At 38.2% G+C, this 23,962-nt stretch overlaps 1 protein-coding gene across 1 annotated transcript; it reads left to right on the plus strand.

The window, feature by feature from the left end:
• Window positions 1-372: 372 nt before the first annotated feature.
• LOC148164437 (DNA topoisomerase 2-binding protein 1-like) lies at window positions 373-23,063 on the plus strand. Its single transcript, XM_088022240.1, has 7 exons — window positions 373-519; window positions 753-864; window positions 10,244-10,407; window positions 11,395-11,532; window positions 13,459-13,548; window positions 13,722-13,883; window positions 22,759-23,063. Exons 1-7 carry the CDS (start codon window positions 373-375, stop codon window positions 22,900-22,902), a joined length of 957 nt encoding a protein of 318 aa, XP_087878366.1. The 3' UTR covers window positions 22,903-23,063.
• The last annotated feature ends 899 nt before the right edge of the window (window positions 23,064-23,962 follow it).

The following is a 23,962-nucleotide window of genomic DNA, read 5'->3' on the forward strand; positions in this document are numbered from 1 at the left end:
TTTCCCCCATTTTCTCATATCACATGATTATGTCTCTGCACTAGGTAGATTTTCTCCAAGTGTAACATTGCTTTCATTTTACAAATTTAGGTTACATTTTACTGATGAAAGCTTGGTATTTAAAGAAAAGTTTGGGAGAAGCCCACAGGTAACACCATTTGCCCTTTTAAAAAGCTAATTAATTGCATTTATTTATAAGCTCTAGAAATAGGCTGTCTCTTCTGCATGTACTTTTTACATTGCAGAATTTGTGTTTAATTTCATCTTGGTTAAGACAGATGAGAATATTTGCCTGAATTTGTTCTTAGTCATATTTGGATAACATCACACTGCAGCATTTTATTGCCCTCAGCTGTCTGTGATCCCGAAAACATGCGTGTGACTGAAGCCCCAAAACACCCGATCTCTGAAGAACTGGAAACACCGGTAAAAGACAGCCACCTGATCCCTACACCTCAAGCCCCCAGTATTGCCTTCCCCCTAGCCAACCCACCAGTGGCCCCACACCCTCGAGAAAAGGTTACTTTATCCTTAGTGTGATGATACACCTTTTTGATATTACTGTTACGCTGCATTAAGAATTTCCTGATACCACCAGCAAGAGTTCACAAATGTTGAAACTGCATTTCTTTGCATGCTGTTATTTCTGTATTTGATAAGTCAAAGGACTAAAAATGTCACTTAAAACCATCTACCTGATTGATAGCCTCTTTACTGTTAATTTTTTCTAAAATAAAACTCTTCCATTTCAGATTATAACAATAGAGGAAACACATGAAGACTTAAAAAAACAGTATATATTCCAGTTGTCATCTCTGAATCCTCAAGAACGTATTGATTATTGTCATCTGATTGGAAAACTAGGTACAAGTATTTTAAGTTAAAAATGTAACCTTCCTATTCTCGGGGGGCGGAGCAAGATGGCGGAGGAGTAGGAGACCTGGATTTCGTCTGGTCTCAGGAATTCAGCTGAATAGGGATCAAACCATTCTGAACACCTACGAACTCAACAGGAGATCGAAGAGGAGAGTAGCAACAACTCTCTGAACAGAGAAGCGACAACTTACTGGAAGAGTCATATTTTATCCCTTCGTAGTAGTTACCCTTATTTTTGGCAAATATATATAAGTTGTTCTCTCTTTAAAATTTTGAGATACAGTTTCTTCTAACAGATAAAAATATACCCTAAATCCCTAGTGTATGGTTCTGTTCTAGTCTCCTGTCTGATCACATTCTCTACCTTTATTCTTTTTTTTTTAATCTTCTTTCTTTTTTCAAACAACTTCTTATCTTATCAAGTCCTTTTATAAAATATTTTATAATTTTTATCTTTACAGTCATCTTCTGTCCCTTCATTGTATCGACCCTTATTTTGTACATATATGTCTTTCTTCCTTTAAAATTTTAGGAGGCACTTTTTTCTAACAGATCAAAATACGCCCAAAATCTAGTGTGTGGCACTGATCTATGCACTAGCCTGATCATATTTGATCACATTCTGCTTTTTTTGTATTGTTCTGTTTTTGTTTTTATCTTTTTTTTTCTCTCTCTCTCTTTCTTTTTTCTTTCTTTCCCTTTCTTTTCCCCTGGTTTCAGGTCTTTTCTGATTTGTATACAGTATATTTGCTGGGGACGTTGTAAACCTGTTAGCATTTTGTTCTCTCATTCATCGATTCTCCTCTGGACAAAATGACAAGTCGAAAAAAATCACCTCAGCAAAAAGAACAAGAGGTAGTACGGTCAGCCAGGGACCTACTCAATACGGACGTTAGTACGATGTCGGACCTAGAGTTCAGAATCATGACTTTAAAGATACTAGCTGGGCTTGAAGAAAGCGTGGAAGTTATTAGAGAAACCCTTTCTGGAGAAAGAAAAGAACTAAAATCTAACCAAGTCGAAATCAAAAAGGCTATTGATGAGGTGCAATCAAAAATGGGGGCACTAACTGCTAGGATAAATGAGGCAGAAGAGAGAATCAGTGATATAGAAGACCAAATGATGGAACGTAAAGAGGCTGAGAAAAAGAGGGAGAAACAACTACAGGATCACGAGGGCAGAATTCGAGAGATAAGTGATTCGATAAGACGAAACAACATTAGAATAATTGGGATCCCAGAAGAAGAAGAAAGAGAGAGAGGGGCAGAAGGTATATTGGAGCAAATAATAGCAGAGAACTTCCCTAATGTGAGGAAGGAAACAGGCATCAAAATCCAGGAGGCACAGAGAACCCCTCTCAAAATCAATAAAAATAGGTCAACACCCCGACATCTAATAGTAAAACTTACGAGTCTCACAGACAAAGAGAAAATCCTGAAAGCAGCTCGGGAGAAGAGATATGTAACCTACAAGGGTAAAAATATTAGATTGGCAACAGACCTATCCACAGAGACGTGGCAGGCCAGAAAGGACTGGCAAGATATCTTCAGAGCACTAAACGAGAAAAATATGCAGCCAAGAATACTATATCCAGCTAGGCTGTCATTGAAAACAGAAGGAGAGATAAAAAGCTTCCAGAACAAACAAAAACTAAAGGAATTTGCAAACACGAAACCAGCCCTCCAAGAAATATTGAAAGGGGTCCTCTAAGCAAAGAGAGAGCCTAAAAGCAGCAAAGATCAGAGAGGAACACAGACAACATACAGTAACAGTCACCCTACAGGCAATACAATGGCACTGAATTCATACCTTTCAATAGTTACCCTGAATGTAAATGGGCTCAATGCCCCAATCAAAAGACACAGGCTCTCAGATTGGATTAAAAAACAAGACCCATCCATATGCTGTCTGCAAGAGACTCATTTTAGACCCAAAGACACCCCCAGATTGAAAGTGAGGGGGTGGAAAACCATTTACCATGCTAATGGACACCAAAAGAAAGCTGGGGTGGCAATCCTTATATCAGACAAACTAGATTTTAAAACAAAGACTGTAATAAGAGATGAGGAAGGACACTATATCCTACTTAAAGGGTCTATCCAACAAGAAGACCTAACAATCGTAAATATCTATGCCCCGAACGTGGGAGCAGCCAATTATATAAGGCAATTAATAACAAAAGCAAAGAAACACATTGACAACAATACAATAATAGTGGGGGACTTTAACACCCCCCTGACTGAAATGGACAGATCCTCTAAGCAAAAGATCAACAAGGAAATAAAGACTTTCAATGACACACTGGACCAAATGGACTTCACAGACATATTCAGAACATTCCATCCCAAAGCAACGGAATACACATTCTTCCCTAGTGCCCATGGAACATTCTCCAGAATTGATCACATCCTAGGTCACAAATCAGGTCTCAACTGGTACCAAAAGATTGGGATCATTCCCTGCATGTTTTCAGACCACAGGGCTTTGAAACTAGAACTCAATCACAAGAGGAAAGTCGGAAAGAACTCAAATACATGGAGGCTAAAGAGCATCCTACTAAAGAATGAATGGGTCAACCAGGAAATTAAAGAAGAATTTAAAAAATTCATGGAAACCAATGAAAATGAAAACACAACTGTCCAAAATCTTTGGGATACAGCAAAGGCAGTCCTGAGAGGAAAGTATATAGCAATACAAGCCTTTCTCAAGAAACAAGAAAGGTCTCAAATACACAATCTAACCCTACACCTAAAGGAGCTGGGGAAAGAACAGCAAATAAAGCCTAAACCCAGCAGGAGAAGAGAAATAATAAAGATCACAGCAGAAATCAATGAAATAGAAACCAAAAGAACAGTAGAACAGATCAACGAAACTAGGAGCTGGTTCTTTGAAAGAATTAACAAGATTGATAAACCCCTGGCCAGACTGATCAAAAAGAAAAGAGAAATGTCCCAAATCAACAAAATCATGAATGAAAGAGGAGAGATCACAACCAACACCAAAGAAATAAAAACAATTATAAGAACACATTATGAGCAACTCTATGCCAGCAAATTAGATAACCTGGAAGAAATGGGTGCATTCCTAGAGATGTATCAACTACCAAAACTGAACCAGGAAGAAATAGAAAACCTGAATAGACCTATAACCACTAAGGAAATTGAAGCAGTCATCAAAAATCTCCCAAGAAACAAAAGCCCAGGGCCAGATGGCTTCCCAGGGGAATTCTATCAGACATTTAAAGAAGACTTAATACCTATTCTCCTGAAACTGTTCCAAAAAATAGAAATGGAAGGAAAACTGCCAAACTCATTTTATGAGGCCACCATTACCTTGATCCCAAAACCAGACAAAGATCCCATCAAAAAGGAGAATTACAGACCAATATCCTTGATGAACATGGATGCAAAAATTCTCACCAAAATACTAGCCAATAGGATCCAACAGTACATTAAAAGGATTATTCACCACGACCAAGTGGGATTTATCCCTGGGCTGCAAGGCTGGTTCAACATCCGCAAATCAATCAACGTGATACAATACATTAACAAAAGAAAGAACAAGAATCATATGATTCTCTCAATAGATGCAGAAAAAGCATTTGACAAAGTACAGCATCCTTTCTTGATCAAAACTCTTCAAAGTATAGGGATAGAGGGTACATACCTCAATATCATAAAAGCCATCTACGAAAAACCTACAGCGAATATCATTCTCAATGGGGAAAAGCTGAGAGCTTTTCCCCTAAGGTCAGGAACGCGGCAGGGATGTCCACTCTCACCACTGCTATTCAACATAGTATTAGAAGTCCTAGCCACAGCAATCAGACAACAAAAAGAAATCAAAGGCATCCAAATCGGCAAAGAGGAAGTCAAACTCTCACTCTTTGCAGATGATATGATACTGTATGTGGAAAACCCAAAAGACTCCACCCCAAAACTGCTAGAACTCACACAGGAATTCAGTCACGTAGCAGGCTATAAAATCAATGCACAGAAATCAGTGGCATTCCTATACACCAACAACAAGACAGAAGAGAGACAAATCAAGGAGTCGATCCCATTCACAATTGCACCCAAAAGCATAAGATACCTAGGAATAAGTTTAACCAAAGAGGCAAAGGATCTGTACTCAGAAAACTATAAAATACTCATGAAAGAAATTGAAGAAGACACAAAGAAATGGAAAAACGTTCCATGCTCATGGATTGGAAGAACCAACATTGTGAAGATGTCAATGCTACCTAGAGCAATCTACACATTCAATGCAATCCCCATCAAAATACCATCCATTTTTTTCAAAGAAATGGAACAAATAATCCTAAAATTTGTATGGAACCAGAAGAGACCCCGAATAGCCAGAGGAATCTTGAAAAAGAAAAGCAAAGCTGGCGGCATCACAATTCCGGACTTCCAGCTCTATTACAAAGCTGTCATCATCAAGACAGTATGGTACTGGCACAAAAACAGACACATAGATCAATGGAACAGAATCGAGAGCCCAGAAATGGACCCTCAACTCTATGGTCAACTTATCTTTGACAAAGCAGGAAAGAATGTCCAGTGGAAAAAAGACAGTCTCTTCAACAAATGGTGTTGGGAAAATTGGACAGCCACATGCAGAAGAATGAAACTGGATCATTTCCTTACACCACACACAAAAATAGACTCCAAATGGTTGAAAGACCTAATCGTGAGACAGGAGTCCATCCAAATCCTAAAGGAGAACACAGGTAACAACCTCTTCGACCTCAGCCGCAGCAACTTCTTCCTAGAAACATCACCAAAGGCACAGGAAGCCAGGGCAAAAATGAACTATTGGGATTTCATCAAGATAAAAAGCTTTTGCACAGCAAAAGAAACAGTCCACAAAACCAAAAGACAACCGACAGAATGGGAGAAAATATTTGCAAATGACATATCAGATAAAGGGCTAGTGTCCAAAATCTATAAAGAACTTATCAAACTCAACAACCAAAGAACAAATAATCCAATCAAGAAATGGGCAGAAGACATGAACAGACATTTTTCCAAAGAAGACATCCAAATGGCCAACAGGCACATGAAAAAGTGCTCCACATCGCTCGGCATCAGGGAAATCCAAATCAAAACCTCAATGAGATACCACCTCACACCCGTCAGAATGGCTAAAATTAACAAGTCAGGGAACGACAGATGTTGGCGGGGATGTGGAGAAAGGGGAACCCTCCTACACTGTTGGTGGGAATGCAAGCTGGTGCAACCCCTCTGGAAAACAGTATGGAGGTTCCTCAAACAGTTGAAATTAGAGCTACCGTTCGATCCAACAATCGCACTACTGGGTATTTACCCCAAAGATACAAATGTAGGGACCCGAAGGGGTACGTGCACCCCAATGTTTATAGCAGCAATGTCCACAATAGCCAAACTGTGGAAAGAGCCAAGATGTCCATCGACAGATGAATGGCTAAAGAAGAAGTGGTATATATACACAATGGAATATTATGCAGCCATCAAAAGGAATGAGATCTTGCCATTTGCAACGACGTGGATGGAACTGGAGGGTGTTATGCTGAGTGAAATAAGCCAATCAGAGAAAGACATGTATCATATGACCTCACTGATATGAGGAATTCTTAATCTCAGGAACAAACTGAGGGTTGCTGGAGTGGTCGGGGGTGGGAGGGATGGGGTGGCTGGGTGATGGACATTGGGGAAGATATGTGCTACGGTGAGCGCTGTGAGTTGTGTAAGACTGTTGAATCACAGATCTGTACTTCTGAAACAAATAACGCAACATACGTTAAGAAAAAAGAAAAAGAAGAAGATGGCAGGAGAGGAAGAATGAAGGGGAGTAAGTCAGAGGGGGAGACGAACCAGGAGAGATGACGGACTCTGAAAAACAAACTGAGGTTTCTGGAGGGGAGGAGGGTGGGGGGATGGGTTAGCCTGGTGATGGGTATTGAGGAGGGCACGTTCTGCATGGAGCACTGGGTGTTATGAACAAACAATGAATCATGGAACAGTACACCAAAACAAATTATGTAATATATGGTGATTAACATAACAATAAAAAATGAAAAAAAAAATGTAACCTTCCTTGGAAGTCAGTGTAGTTGATATCATTTGTAAGATGTACAAATTGAGAGAAAAAAGATGGGTGGGGCACCTGGCTGGCTCAGGTGGTAGAACACGCGATTCTTGATCTTGGGTTCATGAGTTTGGGTGTGAAGCCTACTTAAAAGATGGGTAACTTGTCTTAGGCAGTATGTATTGACTCAGCATTAGAACTTTGACTTTATATAGGTCTAAATCTAAAGTCACTGGGTCATAGGATTTAAACATTTAAAGATTTAAATTGAAACCAACCATTAAAATGATTTAAGAATCTCTTGTGCTGCCTTGGGCTTTTGTTCACTGATGAAATCATTGAAATTATAGACTTAAAATAAAACTACATTTTTGTAAAGTTGAAGGCACAGTAATACCCAGAGAGGAGCTCCTCCTTATGTAACATTCTTATTCCATTATTATCAGACTCTCCACCTGACATCATTCTGGAAGCAGCATACTAGACAGGTAACCTGGTGCTCTAAGCAGTACCGTCCAGTAGAAAGATAGCAAAAGCCACATGTTAAATTTTAAACTTAGTAGTAGCCACATTTTAAAAAGGAAAAAAATCGAGTGAAATTAATAAAGCATATATTTTATTTAACCTATACACAAAGTGTTATATTCAACATGTAATTAATATAAAATATCAATGAGATTTTACCCTTTTTTTTTTTCCTTACTAAGTTTTTGAAATCTCGGGTATATTTTGCACTTCTAGCACATCTCAATTTGGTCTGGCTGTGTTTCAGGTGTCTGATAGTCACATGTGGCTAGTGGCTACTGTATTGGACAAAGTAGCTCTATAGAGTTAGGGAAAGTATAGGAAGAGAACTCAGTCTGACAGCTTCATATAGAGGAAAACTTAAATAACGGTTATTTTTAATGACGGCCCTGAGTCAAGAAAAGATTAAATGTAACTTAGTGCTGTCCTTTTAAGAATGTGGAAAGCCATGATTTTTTTTTTTAAAGATTTCTGTCAAATACAGTCATACAGTTGAGAAGCTGTGTTTCTTGGAAACTGGACTCAATGTGGAACACTGTTTCCTGGTCACCCAATAAGTTAGAGTTAGAAATCAAAATTGTTCAACTTTACCTAGAGCTTTCAGAACAGAAGAAGCTGCTTCATGTGTCTGTCTCCTATATTTTGTTCCATCTCTGTAAACTCTGGACAAGAGTAATATCAACTAGCAGAAGACAGAAGAGAGGCAGATGAGGACAGACTGTGCTGGAACTGAGTCTGAATAGAAAGTTTTTGATAGTAAAATGCAAAGAGACCCTTCATTTTATAAATGAAGCAACTGTGGCCAACTGATTCACATAAATAGTCTATTATGTTGTCTGGATTACAGAATAAATCTGTTAAATAGAATTAGATCCCAATAGAATAGGGAATTTTCACCTTCTTGTTCTTTTGTCACTCCGATCCTGGGTGAGTTACTCTGTACTTGTGTCATCATGGGTAGATTACAGATAATACTAGTAATCTACCTTCATAGAGTTGTGAGGATTAAATGAGTTAATCCGGAGCACTTCCAACAGTCTCTGGTGTATACTATGTGCTCAAACAGTTGCCTCTCTTAGTCATCTGTAGAGCATGAATAGAGTTCAAATGTTTCATTGAATTCTTACAAAGTCTTTAATACAACTCTTTCTAACCCATAATCAGGTTAACTTCTAAAGTATAAATCAAAAATCAATCAATAAAAGCCATGCTTTACATAAGTTTATGCCTTCTTTCCTCAAAGTCAGGCATCGTACAGCTGTATCTGAGAAGAGGGTTCAGCTTCCACCCGCTGCTTCATCTCTATTTCCCTAGCGTGTGTGTTTTCCTTCTAAGCTTCTGCGTTGGGCTGCTGACCTTATTTCCACTCAAAAAATTTTCCTCTGCTTTTAGTCTGTAGGAGCCCCTTTTTGACTTCCATCTCCTTGATTACCCATTTTCAATGCTTGGAAATTGCAAAAGTAGTTGAGACTTAAGAAATATACTAACAGTAGTAAATGGCATCTATTTATATTCTGTTTTTATATCTTAATTGTAACAAACCAAGTGCAGACAAACAGGAAAGTTTGCATAAGGATTTAGTATTGAAATAGGAAAGAATTTTTGTTAATTAATTTAGATCTGATAATAGCATTAGGGCTGTATAAGAAAATTACCATGTATTTTAGAGATGCATACTGAATGGATAGGGGTAGAGTCACAGGATGTCTAGAACTTTTTTTTTTTAAGATTTTATTTATTTATTTGCCAGAGAGACAGTGAGAGAAGGAACACAAGCAGGGGGAGTGGGAGAGGGAGAGGGAGAAACAGGCTTCCTGCAGAGCAGAGAGCCTGATTATGGGGCTCGATCCCAGGACCTTGAGATCATGACCTGAACCGAAGGCAGATGCCCAACAACCGAGCCACCCAGGCGCCCTGGAACTTACTTTAAAATAGTTAAGCCCAAAGGGGGTATACTGAAATAAGGATGGCAAAATTTTGATAATTTAAGAATCAGTATGTTGGATTTCATTTTACTATTTTTCTATTTTAAATTTTCATTAAAAATATGGGGGGGGGCACCTGGGTGGCTCAGCTGGTTAAGCGTCTGCCTTCGGCTCAGGTCATGATCCCGGGGTCCTGGGATCAAGTCCCACATCAGGCTCCCAGCTCAGCAGGGAGCCTGCTTCTCCCCCTGACCTTCTCCCCTCTCATGCTGTTTCTCTCTCTCTCTCAAATAAATAATTAAAATCTTTAAAAAAAAATTATGGGGGGCATGCCTGGGTGGCTCAGTTGGTTGGGCATCTGCCTTTGGCTCACATAATGATCCCAGGGGCCTGGGATCGAGTCCTGCATCGGGCTCCCTGCTCAGCGGGGAGTCTGCTTCTCCCTCTGCTGCCGCCCCCCCCCGCGCTTGTGCTCTCTGTCTCTACCTACCTCTGACAAATAAAATATTTAATAAAAATAAAGTAAAAATATTATAGGGGTTAAGTGGCTGACTTTGGCCCAGGTCATGATCCCAGGGTCCTGCTTCTCCCTCTCCCTCTGCCTGCCGCTCCCCCTGCTTGTGCTCGCTGTCAAATCATCTTTAAAAAATACATATTTCTTATTTTATTTCATTATGTTAGTAAAAAAATATTTTAAAAAATGTATGTGAAGTAAAATAATTGTCAGTCAAGGTTTTTCAGTTTATTTGGTGCATTTTATTTATAAATAATTTCTATGCAGAGTTGACATGTCTTTCCTAGGAAGAAGTTAAGAATTCCAATCACGTATCAATTTTTCTCTACTTTAGGTGGATTAGTAATAGAGAAACAGTGCTTTGATCCCAATTGTACACACATTGTTGTGGGACATCCACTTCGAAACGAGAAGTATTTAGCCTCAGTGGCAGCTGGGAAATGGGTGCTTCATCGCTCCTACGTGGAAGCATGCCGGACTGCTGGACACTTCGTGCTGGTATGTATTCAAACTAACATGAAGAATCATTTTTCGTTAAAAGTAATTGTCCTAATTGATTCTAGTATCTACACTAACCATTCATATAATTGAAATAACCAAATATGACCAATTAGATTATACCAATTTTACAAGGTCCAGATTAACAGAGCAAAAAAATTTAGAGATCACAGACCCAGATTCTCAGTTATATGAGTTTTATTTAATTTTAATCTGGGCTTTTTTTTCCCCCTCTTTGGAATAACATTAGAAAACTTCAGGATTACTTCATTGTAAACTTTTTATCCTTACTGCCAGCCCATTAAATATTAAATTGTTTGGGGACGTGTGGGTGGCTCAGTCAGTTAAGCATCTGCCTTTGGTTCAGGTCATGATCGCAGGGTACCGGGATCAAGTCCCGCATTGGCTCCTTGTTCGGTGGGGAGCGTGCTTCTCCCTCAGCCCCTCCCCCCTGCTCATGCTCACACTCAGCTCGCTCTCCCTCTGACAAAATCTTTTTAAAAAAGAACATTTTTTTTTTAAATATTGTCTGAAATATTTTGGTCCCTAACTAACCATCACAGTAATATCTATCATGTAGTTTTTGAAGTTTTCAATCAAGATCCCTTAGGGATATGATTTCTTTGGACAGGTAATCAAGGTGTTAACACATACCTCCACTGAGAACATGTCCTTCTGTGAAGTTCATCTTAAAATGGATGAAGCCCAATAATCTATATATTACCAATTACTAAGGTGTAGTTACCTGTATTTCTTAGAAACGTATGCAGTATTTTTCTGATTTCTAATTAAAAGCCAGATATACTTGACCCTCCTATGAAGCCAAATTAATGTACATTTCTTTCCTCTATGTTCATAAACTGATGCTTATTTAGTGCTCTGTATTTATAACAACTGAATGTATAGCTTTTAACTCTTAAATGATCGTGGACTCCTTGAGGACATATTGTAGGACCAGATCCAAAGTTTATTCTACTAATTGTCTAGGAAGAAGACTATGAATGGGGAAGTAGTTCCATACTCGATGTTTTGACTGGAATCAATGTTCAGCAACGAAGACTAGCACTTGCAGCAATGAGATGGAGGAAAAAACTCCAGCAAAGACAAGAATCAGGCATCGTTGAGGTATTAACATATATATGGTGATATGAACGGCATTCAGTGTCATGACTATTACAGATTTTAATTTTAAGAGAATATGCTTATTAACAAAATAATAATTCTACTTGTCTTTTATGCTTTGTTGATATACTTAGTTTGGGCATTCTAAATTGGGCTTAATGTTAATTCCTAATTTTAATTATGATTACAAGGAAGATATATATAATGTTGATGGCTCTATTAAAAATATATGTGTAAATGGGGTGCCTGGGTGGCTCAGGCAGTTAGGCATCCAATTCTTGATTTTAACTCAGGTCATGATCTTAGGGTGATGAGATCAAGCCCTGCCATCGGACTCCTCGCTCAGCCTGGAGTTTGCTGGAGATTCTCTCCCTCTTCCTCTGCCTCTCTCCCCACTGTGCATGTGCACACTAGTGCACATACTGTCTCTTAAATACATAAATCTTTTATTATTATTATTTTTTTAAGATTTTGTTTATTTGACAGAGAGAGACACAGCCAGAGAGGGAACACAAGCAGGGGGAGTGGGAGGGAGAAGCAGACTCCCCGCTGAGCAGGGAGCCCAATGCGGGGCTCGATCCCAGGACACTGAGATCATGAGCTGAGCCGAAGGCAGATGCCTAACGACTGAGCCACCCAGGCACTCCCATAAGTCTTTTTTTTTTTAAAAGTAAAAAGACATAAAAATAATTTAAATATATGTGTAAAATGTGACCCATACTGTATTTCTTCCAAAGACTCTTCAGCATCTACCTTCAAGGGTTCTTAACATGGGATCCACAGACTCTCCCAAAGGAGTTGTAGATCACATTCAGGAAGGCTGTTTATACACTTTGGATGGGGCAGGGAATACATCCTTATTTTTACTAACCTCCAATTGAAAACATTTCCTTTTATTATAGAAGTCTAGGTAAAAATCACAGCACTATTAATAGTACTTGTGATTTTACCCCAACAGAAATAAGATATCTTTGCTTTGCATTATAATTCCAAGTATCTTGAGATACTGCTTATGTTCAATTTTTTTTCATTGAAATATAGTTGATGCACAGTGTTACATTAGTTTCAGGTATGTAACAGATTTGACAACAATTCATTATGCTCACCACAAGTGTAGCTACCATCTGTCTTTATACTTCAAAATTATAATAATCTATCCAGCCACCACTATTTATTTAATTCATTAATATAGAAGCACATCTGTCACAAATTTGTAAATATTTTATTTTTAATAAAATGGGTTTTTTTGTAATCCTTTACACTTTATGTTAAAACCAGTATTTTAAAACATTATTAATATAGCACAGAAATTACATTTCAATAAAGCTGTTTCTTTAAAAGAATTATTTAGAGAACAGATCCATAGGTTTCACTGGACTGTCAAAGGGGTCCATGGCTCACATAAAGGTTAGAAACCCAAGTTTTAAATAATCTTGTGCGATGTATTCTGAGTTCTCTCCTGTGTCCAAGCCCTTGTTAGCCTTAATTCCCTTCTTTTAGAGTAATTCCACTGGCTTTTGTTGTTATTCCCTAGTGAAATGTTTTATATTTCTAATTCACAAACATTTTCAAGAGAAATATAAGGAGGGCTTCATCTAATTTGAGAAGTTGTGCATTAAGTTCTACCCTGGATTAATTATAAGAAAAAATACAAGAAAAGGCTAAACAAAAGTCAAGTTGCTTTGTTTTCATGTTATTCATTAAAACATTTTCCTTCATTCTTCAAGTATTTATTGATGACCTACTGTGTGCCAAACACCATGGTTGTGTGTTTTCAGAATATTCTGACCAGAGACAATTACCACTGTGGCACTTGGTAAAGGTTATAAGATTATTTGTTGACATAAAACTAAATTTACAGATAAAATAATGTATTATTTGCATTTATTTCCCAAATAATTTCAACACTGATTATATTTTCATTTGTAGGGGGCATTTAGTGGGTGGAAAGTTATCTTATATGTTGACCAATCCCGAGAAGCAGGATTCAAACGCCTTCTTCAGTCAGGAGGAGCAAAGGTTTGTATTCAGTCAATTTACAGAATTTTTTACACAAATTATTTTTCAAACAAGGTTGCTATGATCAGTTCTTAATTTTCGGTACTTGGTGAGATGACAATCCTTAAGTACAGATGATACAGTTGAACTACTCTGGGAAACTGATAGCTTCTTATTTCTTATTTTTTCTTTAGGTACTACCTGGTCATTCTGTACCTTTATTTAAAGAAGCCACACATCTCTTTTCTGACTTCAATAAACTGAAACCAGATGACTCAGGGGTTAATATAGCAGAAGCTGCCACCCAAAATGTGTACTGCTTGAAAACAGAGTACATTGCTGATTATCTGATGCAGGTTTGTAAGATTTTGTCCTTGATCTCCTCATCACCAGAGATAGGCTTATATATATAGGGATGTGACCACACAGCAAAACCCTTGGCTTGTTTATTAATAGCATGTTTGGCTCCAGTTCGCTTTCATTTCATTCAGTTTCATTCTACTTTCTATAATAATGAGTACATATGTAAACATTTAGCTTGGAGTTAAATGAAGCAGGTATAAAAATCTAAGTACCTCTGGGCGCCTGGGTGGCTCAGATGGTTAAGTGACTGCCTTCGGCTCAGGTCATGATCCTGGAGTCCCGGGATCGAGTCCCACATCGGGCTCCCTGCTCAGCAGGGAGTCTGCTTCTCCCTCTGACCCTCCCCCGTCTCATGCTCTCTCTCTCTTTATCTCCTTCTCTCTCTCAAATAAATAAAATCTTAAAAAAAAATTAAAAAAAATCTAAGTACCTCTAAAAGTTTTAAAAGTGCCCTCTATAATGTTGGAATATTGCTGTTCACAAATAGCCTAAGTTTTGATTTGAATGAGCAAAGAAAAATCTTTCTGATGCCAGAACACCTAAAATGCCATCAGGAATCAGCAAGGTAGGATACATGATAATAAATGTCTCACTCCAAAGGATTTCAAACATAATGGTATAGAAATAAGGGGAAGCCAAAACTTAGCCTGCTGTGTAATTTTTACTGTTTGTGTTTGGGAGTTGCTCAGGATATATAGAAAGAATGGCTAAAACATAAACAATAAAACCTTTGTCATAAAGCGGTGGGATGTACTGATTGGAATTGGTAAGCCAATACTAACTCCTAGAAACACCTAAATCACTTTTTTTAAAAACTCAAGTTTTTTTGTTCCCTGCTTTTCTCAGGGTTGTATTGTGTGTCAGACACTAGATTTCTGGAGGAATGCAGTGGGGGGAGTGGGCTGCTCTGTATTTCTACATCTGAGCTCATTATTTCCTACCTAGCTCTCAGAAGTAGAGAAAACAGAATACTTCTGTGGGGGCAAAGCAGTAGACTAGGGAAGGGAGAGTAGTGACTTCATGTTCAAGTTCATGGTCAAGATAAGCCAAGCACAAGTAAGGCTCTTGAGATAGGCCCACCCCAGTGTTCTGACCTCAGGTTAAATGCTGAGGGGGGGGCGGGGGGGAGCATTAATTAAAAAGCTGGGTGCAGTGGCTGCAGGGATCTTGGTGATGAAAGCCTTCAACATGTCCTTAGCCATACTGTTCCAATCTGGATGGTCACCGTCTACTTCTACAAACTGGTGTCATCCCAGGATCTCCATTCATCATCCTTTCTCTTCTCTGTTGGATCTCCTGTTTCTATATCCCATGTCATCCTGATCTGCTCTCATCTGGTTGAAGGTGTTCTTATAGTAACTTCTTGAGAAAGCACATGGGAGATAAACTGAGATTTTCTTTGTGTGAAAATTCTTTTTTTCTGTGATTGCATTTCTTTTATCGTTTAGATGGGCATCAAATTCTAGGTTGGAACCTATTTTCTCCTTAGACTTTTGATTGCTTATCTCCTTGCTTCTAGTGTTGCTGTTGAGTAGTTAAAGCCATTTTGATTCATAATCTGTTATATGTAACTAATCTAGTAGGAAGCTCTTTTTGTCCCTAGTTTTCTGAAATTTCAAAATGATAGGCTATCATGAGGGTCTCTTTTTATTATACTGCACATGGTAGGCCTCTTCTGGTTTGGTAACTTGTGTCTTTCAGTTCTGGGAAATCTTGAATTATTTCAATGATGATTTTTTTTCCCTCCACTTTCTGTTCTCTCTAGTACTTCTGCTACTTGTATATTGGATCTTCTTATTTCACCACTATTTTTATAATCTTCACTTTTTGAGAGGTTCCCTCAGTTCAGTCTTCTCCTTTTATCAGCTCTTCATTTTGCGATCATGTTTTTAATAATCAGGACCTTTTTAAAAGTTTTTTGAATTTACATTTTAATTTTTTAATATCTTTTTTGCTTCATAGATGTAATACCTTCTACTGGATCTCAGAGGATTTATTGATTTTTTTTTAACTTATTTCGGTATATTCTCTATCCACTAAACTGCATTTTCCTCTTTGTTTGGGTCTTTGTCTAAGCTGATTGGAAGTACTGAGCACACAGTTGGGTCTTGGCAGTTTTGATCCGGATGCAATAGTCTTTGTGGTCTAATTGTTGGGGACTGTCGTCTGGGTTCATACTTGCATATACTTCTTGAATTGTTTCAATTGCTCCAAAGAGGAATCTTCCAGTCTGCCTGAAGGAAGAATCTGGCCACCTTTTTTTTTTTTTGAGATACAATGACATATGACATTAATTTCAGATGTTCAGCATAAGAGTTGTATGTATTCATGACTATATATGCAAAATTATCACCATACATAATGAGATTTTCTTTCTTATGATAAGAACTCCCAAGATTGAGTCTCTTCCAACTTTCAAATATACCATACAATATTAACAACTACAGTCACCATGTTGTATATTACATCCTCAGGGCTTATTTTATAACTGTAAGTTTGTACCTCTTGTTCACCCTTACCCATTTCCCCCAGCCCTCACACCCTGCATCTAGCAACCCCCAGTCAGTTCTTTGTATCTATCTCATTTGGGTTTTTTTTTATTTTTTTATTTTTTTAAGATTTTATTTATTTATTTGACAGAGAGCACACGAGCAGGGGGAGTGCAAGAGGGAGAAGCAGGCTCCTTACTGAGCAGGGAGCCCGATGCGGCAGTCAATCCCAGGATCCTGGGATCATGACCTGAGCCGAAGGCAGATGCTTAAATGACTGAGCCACCCAGGCACCCGTTTTTTATATTAGGTTCCACTTGTAAGTGAAATCATCTAGTATTTGTCTTTTTCTGACTTATTTCACTTTGCATCATGCCATCAAGGTCCATCCATGTTGCTGCAGTTGGCAGGGTTTCCTTGGCTGAAATATTTTTTTATGGCTGATTAATCCATTGTGTGTGTGTGTGTGTGTGAATTTTCTTTATCCATCTGTCAGTGGACACTCAGGTTTTCATATCTTAGCTATGGTAAATAATGCTGCAGTGAACATAGGAGAGCAGATATCTTTTTGAATTAATGTTTTTATTTCTTTTGGATAAATACATAGAGGTTGGAACTGTTGAATCATAAGGTAGTTCCTTTTTTTTAAGATTGTATTTAACACAGTGTTATTAGTTTCAGGTGTGCAATATAATGATTCAACAATTGCTCAGTGCTCATCGAACTAAGTGTACTCTTAAGGTAGTTATATTTTTAATTTTTTGAGGAAAAAAATAATGGCTGCATCAGTTTACATTCCCACCAGAAGTACACAAGAGTTCTCGTTTCTCCATATCCTCATCAACACTTGTCTTTTTGATAACAGCTATTCCAACATGTGTTAGGTAATATCTTGTTATGATTTTGATTTGCGTTTCTTTGATGATTAGTGACGTTGAGCACCTTTTCGTATACCTGTTGACCATCTGTGTCTTTGGGGAAATGTCTATTCAGATCTCTGCCCATTTTTTAATCACATGGTTTGGGATATTAACCCCTATCCGATAGATGATTTGCAAATATTTTCTCCCTTTCTTAGGTTGCCTTTCCTTTTGCTGATGGTGTCCTTTACTATGCATGAGCTTTTTAATTTGATGTCTCCCCACATGTTAATTTTTGCTTGTGTTTCTTTTCATTTTGGTGTGAAATCCAAAAAATTTTTACCAAGACCAATGTCAGAGAGCTCATGACGTATATTTTCTTTTAGTTTTATAGTTTCATGTCTTTCATCCGAATCTTTAATCCATTTTGAGTTTATTTTTGTGTATGGTATAAGATAGTGGTCCTGTTTCAGTCTTTTGCATGTAGCTGTCTAGTTTTTCCAACACCATTTATTGAAGAAACTGTCCTTTTCCTTTTGTATGTTCTTGGCTCCTTTGTAATTGATCGAGTATGCCTGGGTTTATTTCAGGGTTTTCTGTTCTGTTCTCTTGATCTGTGTGTCTGTGTATGTGGTAGTACCATACTGTTTGGTTACCATAGTTTTGTAATACAGTTTAAAATCAGGGAGCATGATGCCTCCAGCTTTGTTCTCCTTTCTCAAGATTGCTTTGGCTAGGGGCGCCTGAGTGGCTCAGTCATTAAGCGTCTGCCTTCGGCTCAGGTCATGATCCCAGGGTCCTGGGATCGAGCCCCGCATCAGGCTCCCTGCTCCACGGGAAGCCTGCTTCTCCCTTTCCCGCTCCCTCTGCTTGTGTTCCCTCTCTCGCTGTGTCTCTCTGTCAAAAAATAAATAACTCTTAAAAAAAAAAAAAGATTGCTTTGGCTATTTGGAGTCTTTGTGATTCCATACAAACTTTAGGATTGTTAGTTCTATTTCTAGAAAAAATGCCATTGAAATTTTGATAGGGATTGCATTGAATCTGTGGGTTGCTTTGGGTAGTGTGGACATTTTAATAGTGTTAATTTTTCCAGTCCATGAGCATGGAATATCTTTCCATTTATTTGTGTCATCTTCTATTTCATCAGTGTTGCCTAGTTTTCTTTTTTTTAAGATTTTATTTATTTGACAGAGAGAGAAATAGCAAGAACAGGAACACAAGCAGGGGGAGTGGGAGAGGGAGAAGCAGGCTTCCCGCCGAGCAGGCAGCCCAATGCAAGGCTCAATCCCAGGACCTGAGCCGAAGGTAGACGCTTAAGACTGAGCCACCGAGGCGCCCCAATGTTGTCTAGTTTTCAATGTACAAGTCTTTTATCTCCTTGATTAAATTTGTCCCTATTTTATTCTTGATGCAATTGTAAATGGAATTTTCCTTTATATTTGAAATGGCTTTCTTTTAAAAAGGGTATCGTTGGGTTTTTTTTATTCTTTAGACTGTTTAGTCCATCGTGTAATTATTGATATGATTGGATTTAGGGTTTTTTTTTTTTTTTTGCAGTTTTCAATTTGTCTTTGTTCCTGTGTTCTTTCTTTCTTGCCTTTTTTGTTGGAGGCAGGGTGTGTTTTGCTCTATGGATTATAATATACTTAACTTTTTATAGTCTAGCTAAAATGATATTGTGCCACTTCACATGGAATGTAGAAATCTTACACTCATATAGGTTCCTTTACTTCCCCTATCCTTTAAACCAGGGGCCAATAAACTGTAGCCCACAGGCCAAACCCTCTCCACTGCCTGTGTTACAAAGTTTTACTGGAACACAGCTCCATTCACTCATTTACATGTTCTCTCTTCTGCTTTTGCAGTGCAACACTGGGCTGAGTAATTGCAACAGAGACCATCTCTCCCACACAGCCTGAAATATTTAGTGTCCGGTCCTTCAACGTAAAGCAGGGGCCAGCAAACTTTCTGTAGACTTGTATATTTTCCCTTGTCTCTTACAGCTCCACAGAACAGTGTTCTGCCATAAAGCAAAACTTGCTTAAACGGTCCTATGTATTTTGAGGAAATTAAAAGGAAAAATACAGTCTTATATTTATCCTATCTGGTATCAGTTTTCCTTCAGCCCAAAACTTTGATTTGTAGTATAAGTCTGATGGGACCAATTCTAGTTTTCTTTTATTTGAGAGTGTCTATTTTACCATTATGCCTGAAGGATCTTTTTGTAGGGCATAGGATTTAGGGTTGATAGTGTTTTTTACTAACGACTCCACTTTCTGCTGGCCTCCGTTATTTCTGAGAAGTCAGTGGTAATTTGATTTCTTCTCCTGTATGCAGTGCAGTGTCTCATTTTTTCTTCTGGCTGTTTCATCTTTGATTTTCACCATTTATGATACTTCCAGGTGTAGTTTCTTTATATTAATCCTGCTTTTTCTGCAGAGCTTCTTCAATCTGTAAATTTCTCTCTTTCACCAAACTTGAGAAATTTTGACAATTACTTCTCCATTCTTTCCTGTCTATATGGGAATTTAATCACTCGTACCTTTTGATATTGTCCCACAGGTCCCTCCCTCAGGTCCTTCAGGCCATATTTACTTTCTGTGTTTTCTGATTGACTAATTCCTATTTATTACTTCACTGATTTTTTTCCTGTTATTTTCATTCTAAAGGCTCTTACAGGAGATTTTCTTATTTAGATATTAAATTTTTTTATATCTAGAATCAGCTCTTTTTTATGGTTTCTATTTTTCTACTTTTTCATTTCACTCATTTCAAGGATAAGAGCTGCTTTGGTATCATTGTCTACTATTTCCAACATCGGGGTCATGAGCAAGACTGCTTTTATTTTGAGGTAATCGGTAGCTTTACATGCAATTGTAAGAAATAATAGTTTCCCCCAGGGGATGATATCTTGCAACAATATAAGACAGTATTACAGCCAGGATATTGACCTGATGCAATCCAAACTTATTCCGATTTCCCCACTTTTTTTTAAGATTTTATTTATTTGAGAGAGAGAGAATGAGAGAGAGCACGAGGGGGAAGAGGGTCAGAGGGAGAAGCAGACTCCCTGCTGAGCAGGAAGCCCGATGTGGGACTCGATCCCAGGACTCTGGGATCATGACCTGAGCCGAAGGCAGTCGCCTAACCAACTGAGCCACCCAGGCGCCCCCAATTTCCCCACTTCTGCTTCATGTGTCTGCCACCACAGTCAAGATACAGAACAATCTATCGCTACAGCAATCATTCATTTTGCCTTTTTTTTTTTTAACTACACCCACCTCCTTCCCTTCATTCTCTTCTCCCAGCGGTCTCTTACACCTGTCAACCACTAATCTGTTGTCAGTGTCTTTAAATCTTAAATGGAATCAATATAGTGTGTAATCTTTTCGGATTGGCTTTTTTTTTTTTTTAAGATTTCATCTATTTATTTGACAGAGAGAGAGCAGGAACACAAGCAGGGGGAGTGGGAGAGAGAGAAGCAGGCCTCCCGTTGAGCAGGGAGCCTGATGTGGGATTCGATCCCGGGACTCCAGGATCATGACCTGAGCCGGAGGCAGACACTTAACGACTGAGCCACCCAGGCGCCCCGGCTTTTTTTTTTTAGCAAGATTCCCTTCGGAATCATTCAGGTGTTGCTTGTATCAGTGATTTTATTACTTTTTATTGAACATTTGAGATCTACAGCTTAACCATTAGCCTATTGAAGGACATCTGGGTTGTTTCTACTTTGGGGCTATTATGACTAAAGCTGCTATGAACATTTTTTTGCACATATTTTATGTGGAAATAAGATTTCATTGCATTGGGATAAATTCCTAAGTGTGTTTCCAGAGTGGTCATATTTTACATTCCTACCACTGTTATAAGTGATCGTTTTTCTGTATCCTTATTGGCATTTGTCACTTTTTTTTAGCCATTTCAGTTGGTATGTAGTAATCTCTCATTGTGGTTTTAATTTGCAGTTCCATAATGGCTAGTCAAGAGTGAATGCCTTTGGTGTGCTTCATAAATGTCATGAGGTGTGAGGTTTTCACAGAAGGTGTGAAGTTTAGGTCACTCAGAATGTCCAATTGCTCCACCGTAAAAGAACTGTCCTCCACTTAGTTGCTTTTACACCTTGGTCAAAATTCAGTTTGGCATATGTTGGGGGTCTATTGATCTAGGTCTTTCCCTCTGCAATAGCATCTTTCTTCTTATATCTGATATTAGGTAGCGATTCCTCTTTACTCTTCTTTTTCAAGATCCTTTTAGCTTTTCTAGGGCCTATACCTTTTAAGTTTTTAAATAAGCTTATCTATATGCCTATGAAAACATCTTGCTACGATTTTGATAGGAATCACATTAAACCTACAGATCAATTTAAGTGAATTGACATCTTCACTATGTTCAGTCTTTCAGTCCATGAATACAGCATATTTAAGTCGTCTTTGATTTCCTTCATGAACATTTTGTAATTTTCAATACATATAAGTTTTAGATCTTTATTGGGTTTTTGGATTCTGATTGTTTTTTCTTGAGAATGGGTCATGTTCTTCAGATGTGGAGTAATTTGCATGCGTCTAAGTTGTAAAAACTAGATTCTGTTACGTTCCTTAGGGAATGCCATTCTGTTTGCTTACCAGGCACCTCTTGCAGTGAGTGCGGGATCAAAGCTTTAGCCTTACTTGAGCCGCCTCTGCGCATCCATGGTGAGAGGGCAAAGATTTGGGCAGATTTCATACCCGAGTGTGAGGCTTCCCCTGCTCCCTCCTGGGATTTCCCACCTCATTTTCCAGTGGCTGTGGTTTCAGGCCATTACTACATGTTTTCTGTTGTGACTTGGCCCTCATAATACCGACTTCTCCTTACAACAAAAACAAAAATGAAGAGAAATTCACTCCCTACCCAGTGTCAACCCCTTTGGTATTTGCCTGATCTCATTTCCTCTCCAGTGTCTTGGGGTAGTTGCTTTTAACATATTTGGGTCGGAAGTTGTCATCCAGGGAAGAGTTGAATCAAAAGGCACTTACTCAGTATTTTATGGTGATGCATTTTCATGTTTTCCAGTCTGCCATCTTGCTAGAAAATTTTTATCACACTTTTAATGAGGGAAAGGTCGTTTTGGGTTGGAATATGGTTGTGAGGAAGAGAATTTTAAGGGTTTTAGAGGCAATGTATGAATTTTGGCTTTAACTCCTGCTAGTTATATGTTATTTAACCTTTTTTTATCTTATCTGTAAAATAAAAAAACACCTACCTCACATGTTTAAATATTTTTAAAAATCGACACTAAGTATAAGGTGTCACTTCTTAACCATACCTTTTTACAAATGAAACCATTATCAAGATCTGAGCTGGCCCCATTCCACCTGAGCTATAAATCTATTTTTCTGATAAAAGGTGAGATTTTGTCACACAGGTTCTGTTCCCTAAATGTGATAAGTGCTAAGTAGCATACCTTAAAAGACAAATCTCAAGTTTTTTCTGGTTCAAAAGCACAGTCAAGGAAAAATGAACAGTGTTTTTCCCTTTTATAGGAATCCCCTCCTCAAGTAGAAAATTACTGTCTGCCAGAAGCGATTTCATTTCTTCCGAATAATAAGGAACCTGGGCCTGGATTATCACAGAAGAGGAAAGCTCCTACAGAGAAAAATAAAATCAAACGACCTAGAGTAAACTAATCATGTTTACTCTTTAGTCACCAAACATTAGTATTTTAATTATAAAGCCTGAATGTTACTGTCTTGGATTTGCATAGTAATTTAAAGACAAGCGGCTGTAGAAGAATTCAGCTTCAGAGTATAATGATGACCTTGCTTGTAGTTAGTTTTTAACACCTGAAATTTTAACCACTGAAATATTAACTTTTACCTGAAATAACAAAACAGATCCTCAGCCATCTTGTCATTAAACCACATTGAAGTGTGTATGGGGCTGTTTATTTAATATCCGAGGCTGTAGCTTAGTGGAAGTTTTAGTAAGGTGATGGATTTTACTTTAAAATGCCAGCTTTAATTCGTAACAATAAGGAAGTTATCAACTGGGATTTTTTTCATGTTTTCCCTGATTCTTCTCACCCCTTTCCCTCTTTTTAACAGGAGCCTGAGTACAAGGTTTGAGGAACTGAGGCTTTAAACTTAAATATGTGAGTGTATATATGTATATGCATGTTTGTACAGATCTCCATGATGTTTGCCAAGTTTGGGTGCCAAAACTTGGAAAATAATAAATAAAAGTGACTCAAATTAGTTAAGTTTTTAAATGCAAAGCATTTTGGTGTCCATTCTCTTTTTGAAGCAATAAATGATTTGTAAAATATAGCTTAAAAAAGAAATTGCTGGGGCACCGGAGTTGTGCAGGTGGTTGAACATCCGACTCTTGGTTTCAGCTCGGGTGGCTCAGGTCATGGGATCAAGTCCCAGGTCGGGCTCCGGGCTGAGCTCGGAGTCTGCCTGGATTCCCTGTCCCTCTCCCTCAGCCCCCTCCCTCCCTAAAATAACTTTTTAAACTCAAAAATCGCTAGTTATATTTCTGATGTTTGTTACTTATGTAGGCTATTATATTAGTGGGTTAAAACCCTTTTATTGGAACTACAAGATTGCATTAGCCTGTATTAATCTAAACCTAAACACCAAATGCTACATGTGTTACCACAGTCCTCTAAATGTAAAGCTACCTCATTTTGCTGAAAGGAAGAACCAGAATCAGAACTATGATTTTGATGTAAATGGCCCCATTTCA

The sequence above is a fragment of the Eumetopias jubatus genome, unplaced genomic scaffold (genome assembly GCF_037043125.1).
Source record: "Eumetopias jubatus isolate StellerSeaLion01/CBP00866 unplaced genomic scaffold, mEumJub1_p1.0 scaffold_4, whole genome shotgun sequence".
NCBI lineage: Eukaryota > Metazoa > Chordata > Mammalia > Carnivora > Otariidae > Eumetopias > Eumetopias jubatus.

Coding starts and splice junctions, on each gene's coding strand:
- LOC148164437 (XM_088022240.1), top strand. CDS start 373: ATGCGTGTGACTGAAGCCCCAAAACACCCGATCTCTGAAGAACTGGAA. Junction 11,533..13,458: donor AAGAATCAGGCATCGTTGAG/GTATTAACATAT, acceptor TTTCATTTGTAG/GGGGCATTTAGTGGGTGGAA. Junction 13,884..22,758: donor TTGCTGATTATCTGATGCAG/GTTTGTAAGATT, acceptor TCCCTTTTATAG/GAATCCCCTCCTCAAGTAGA.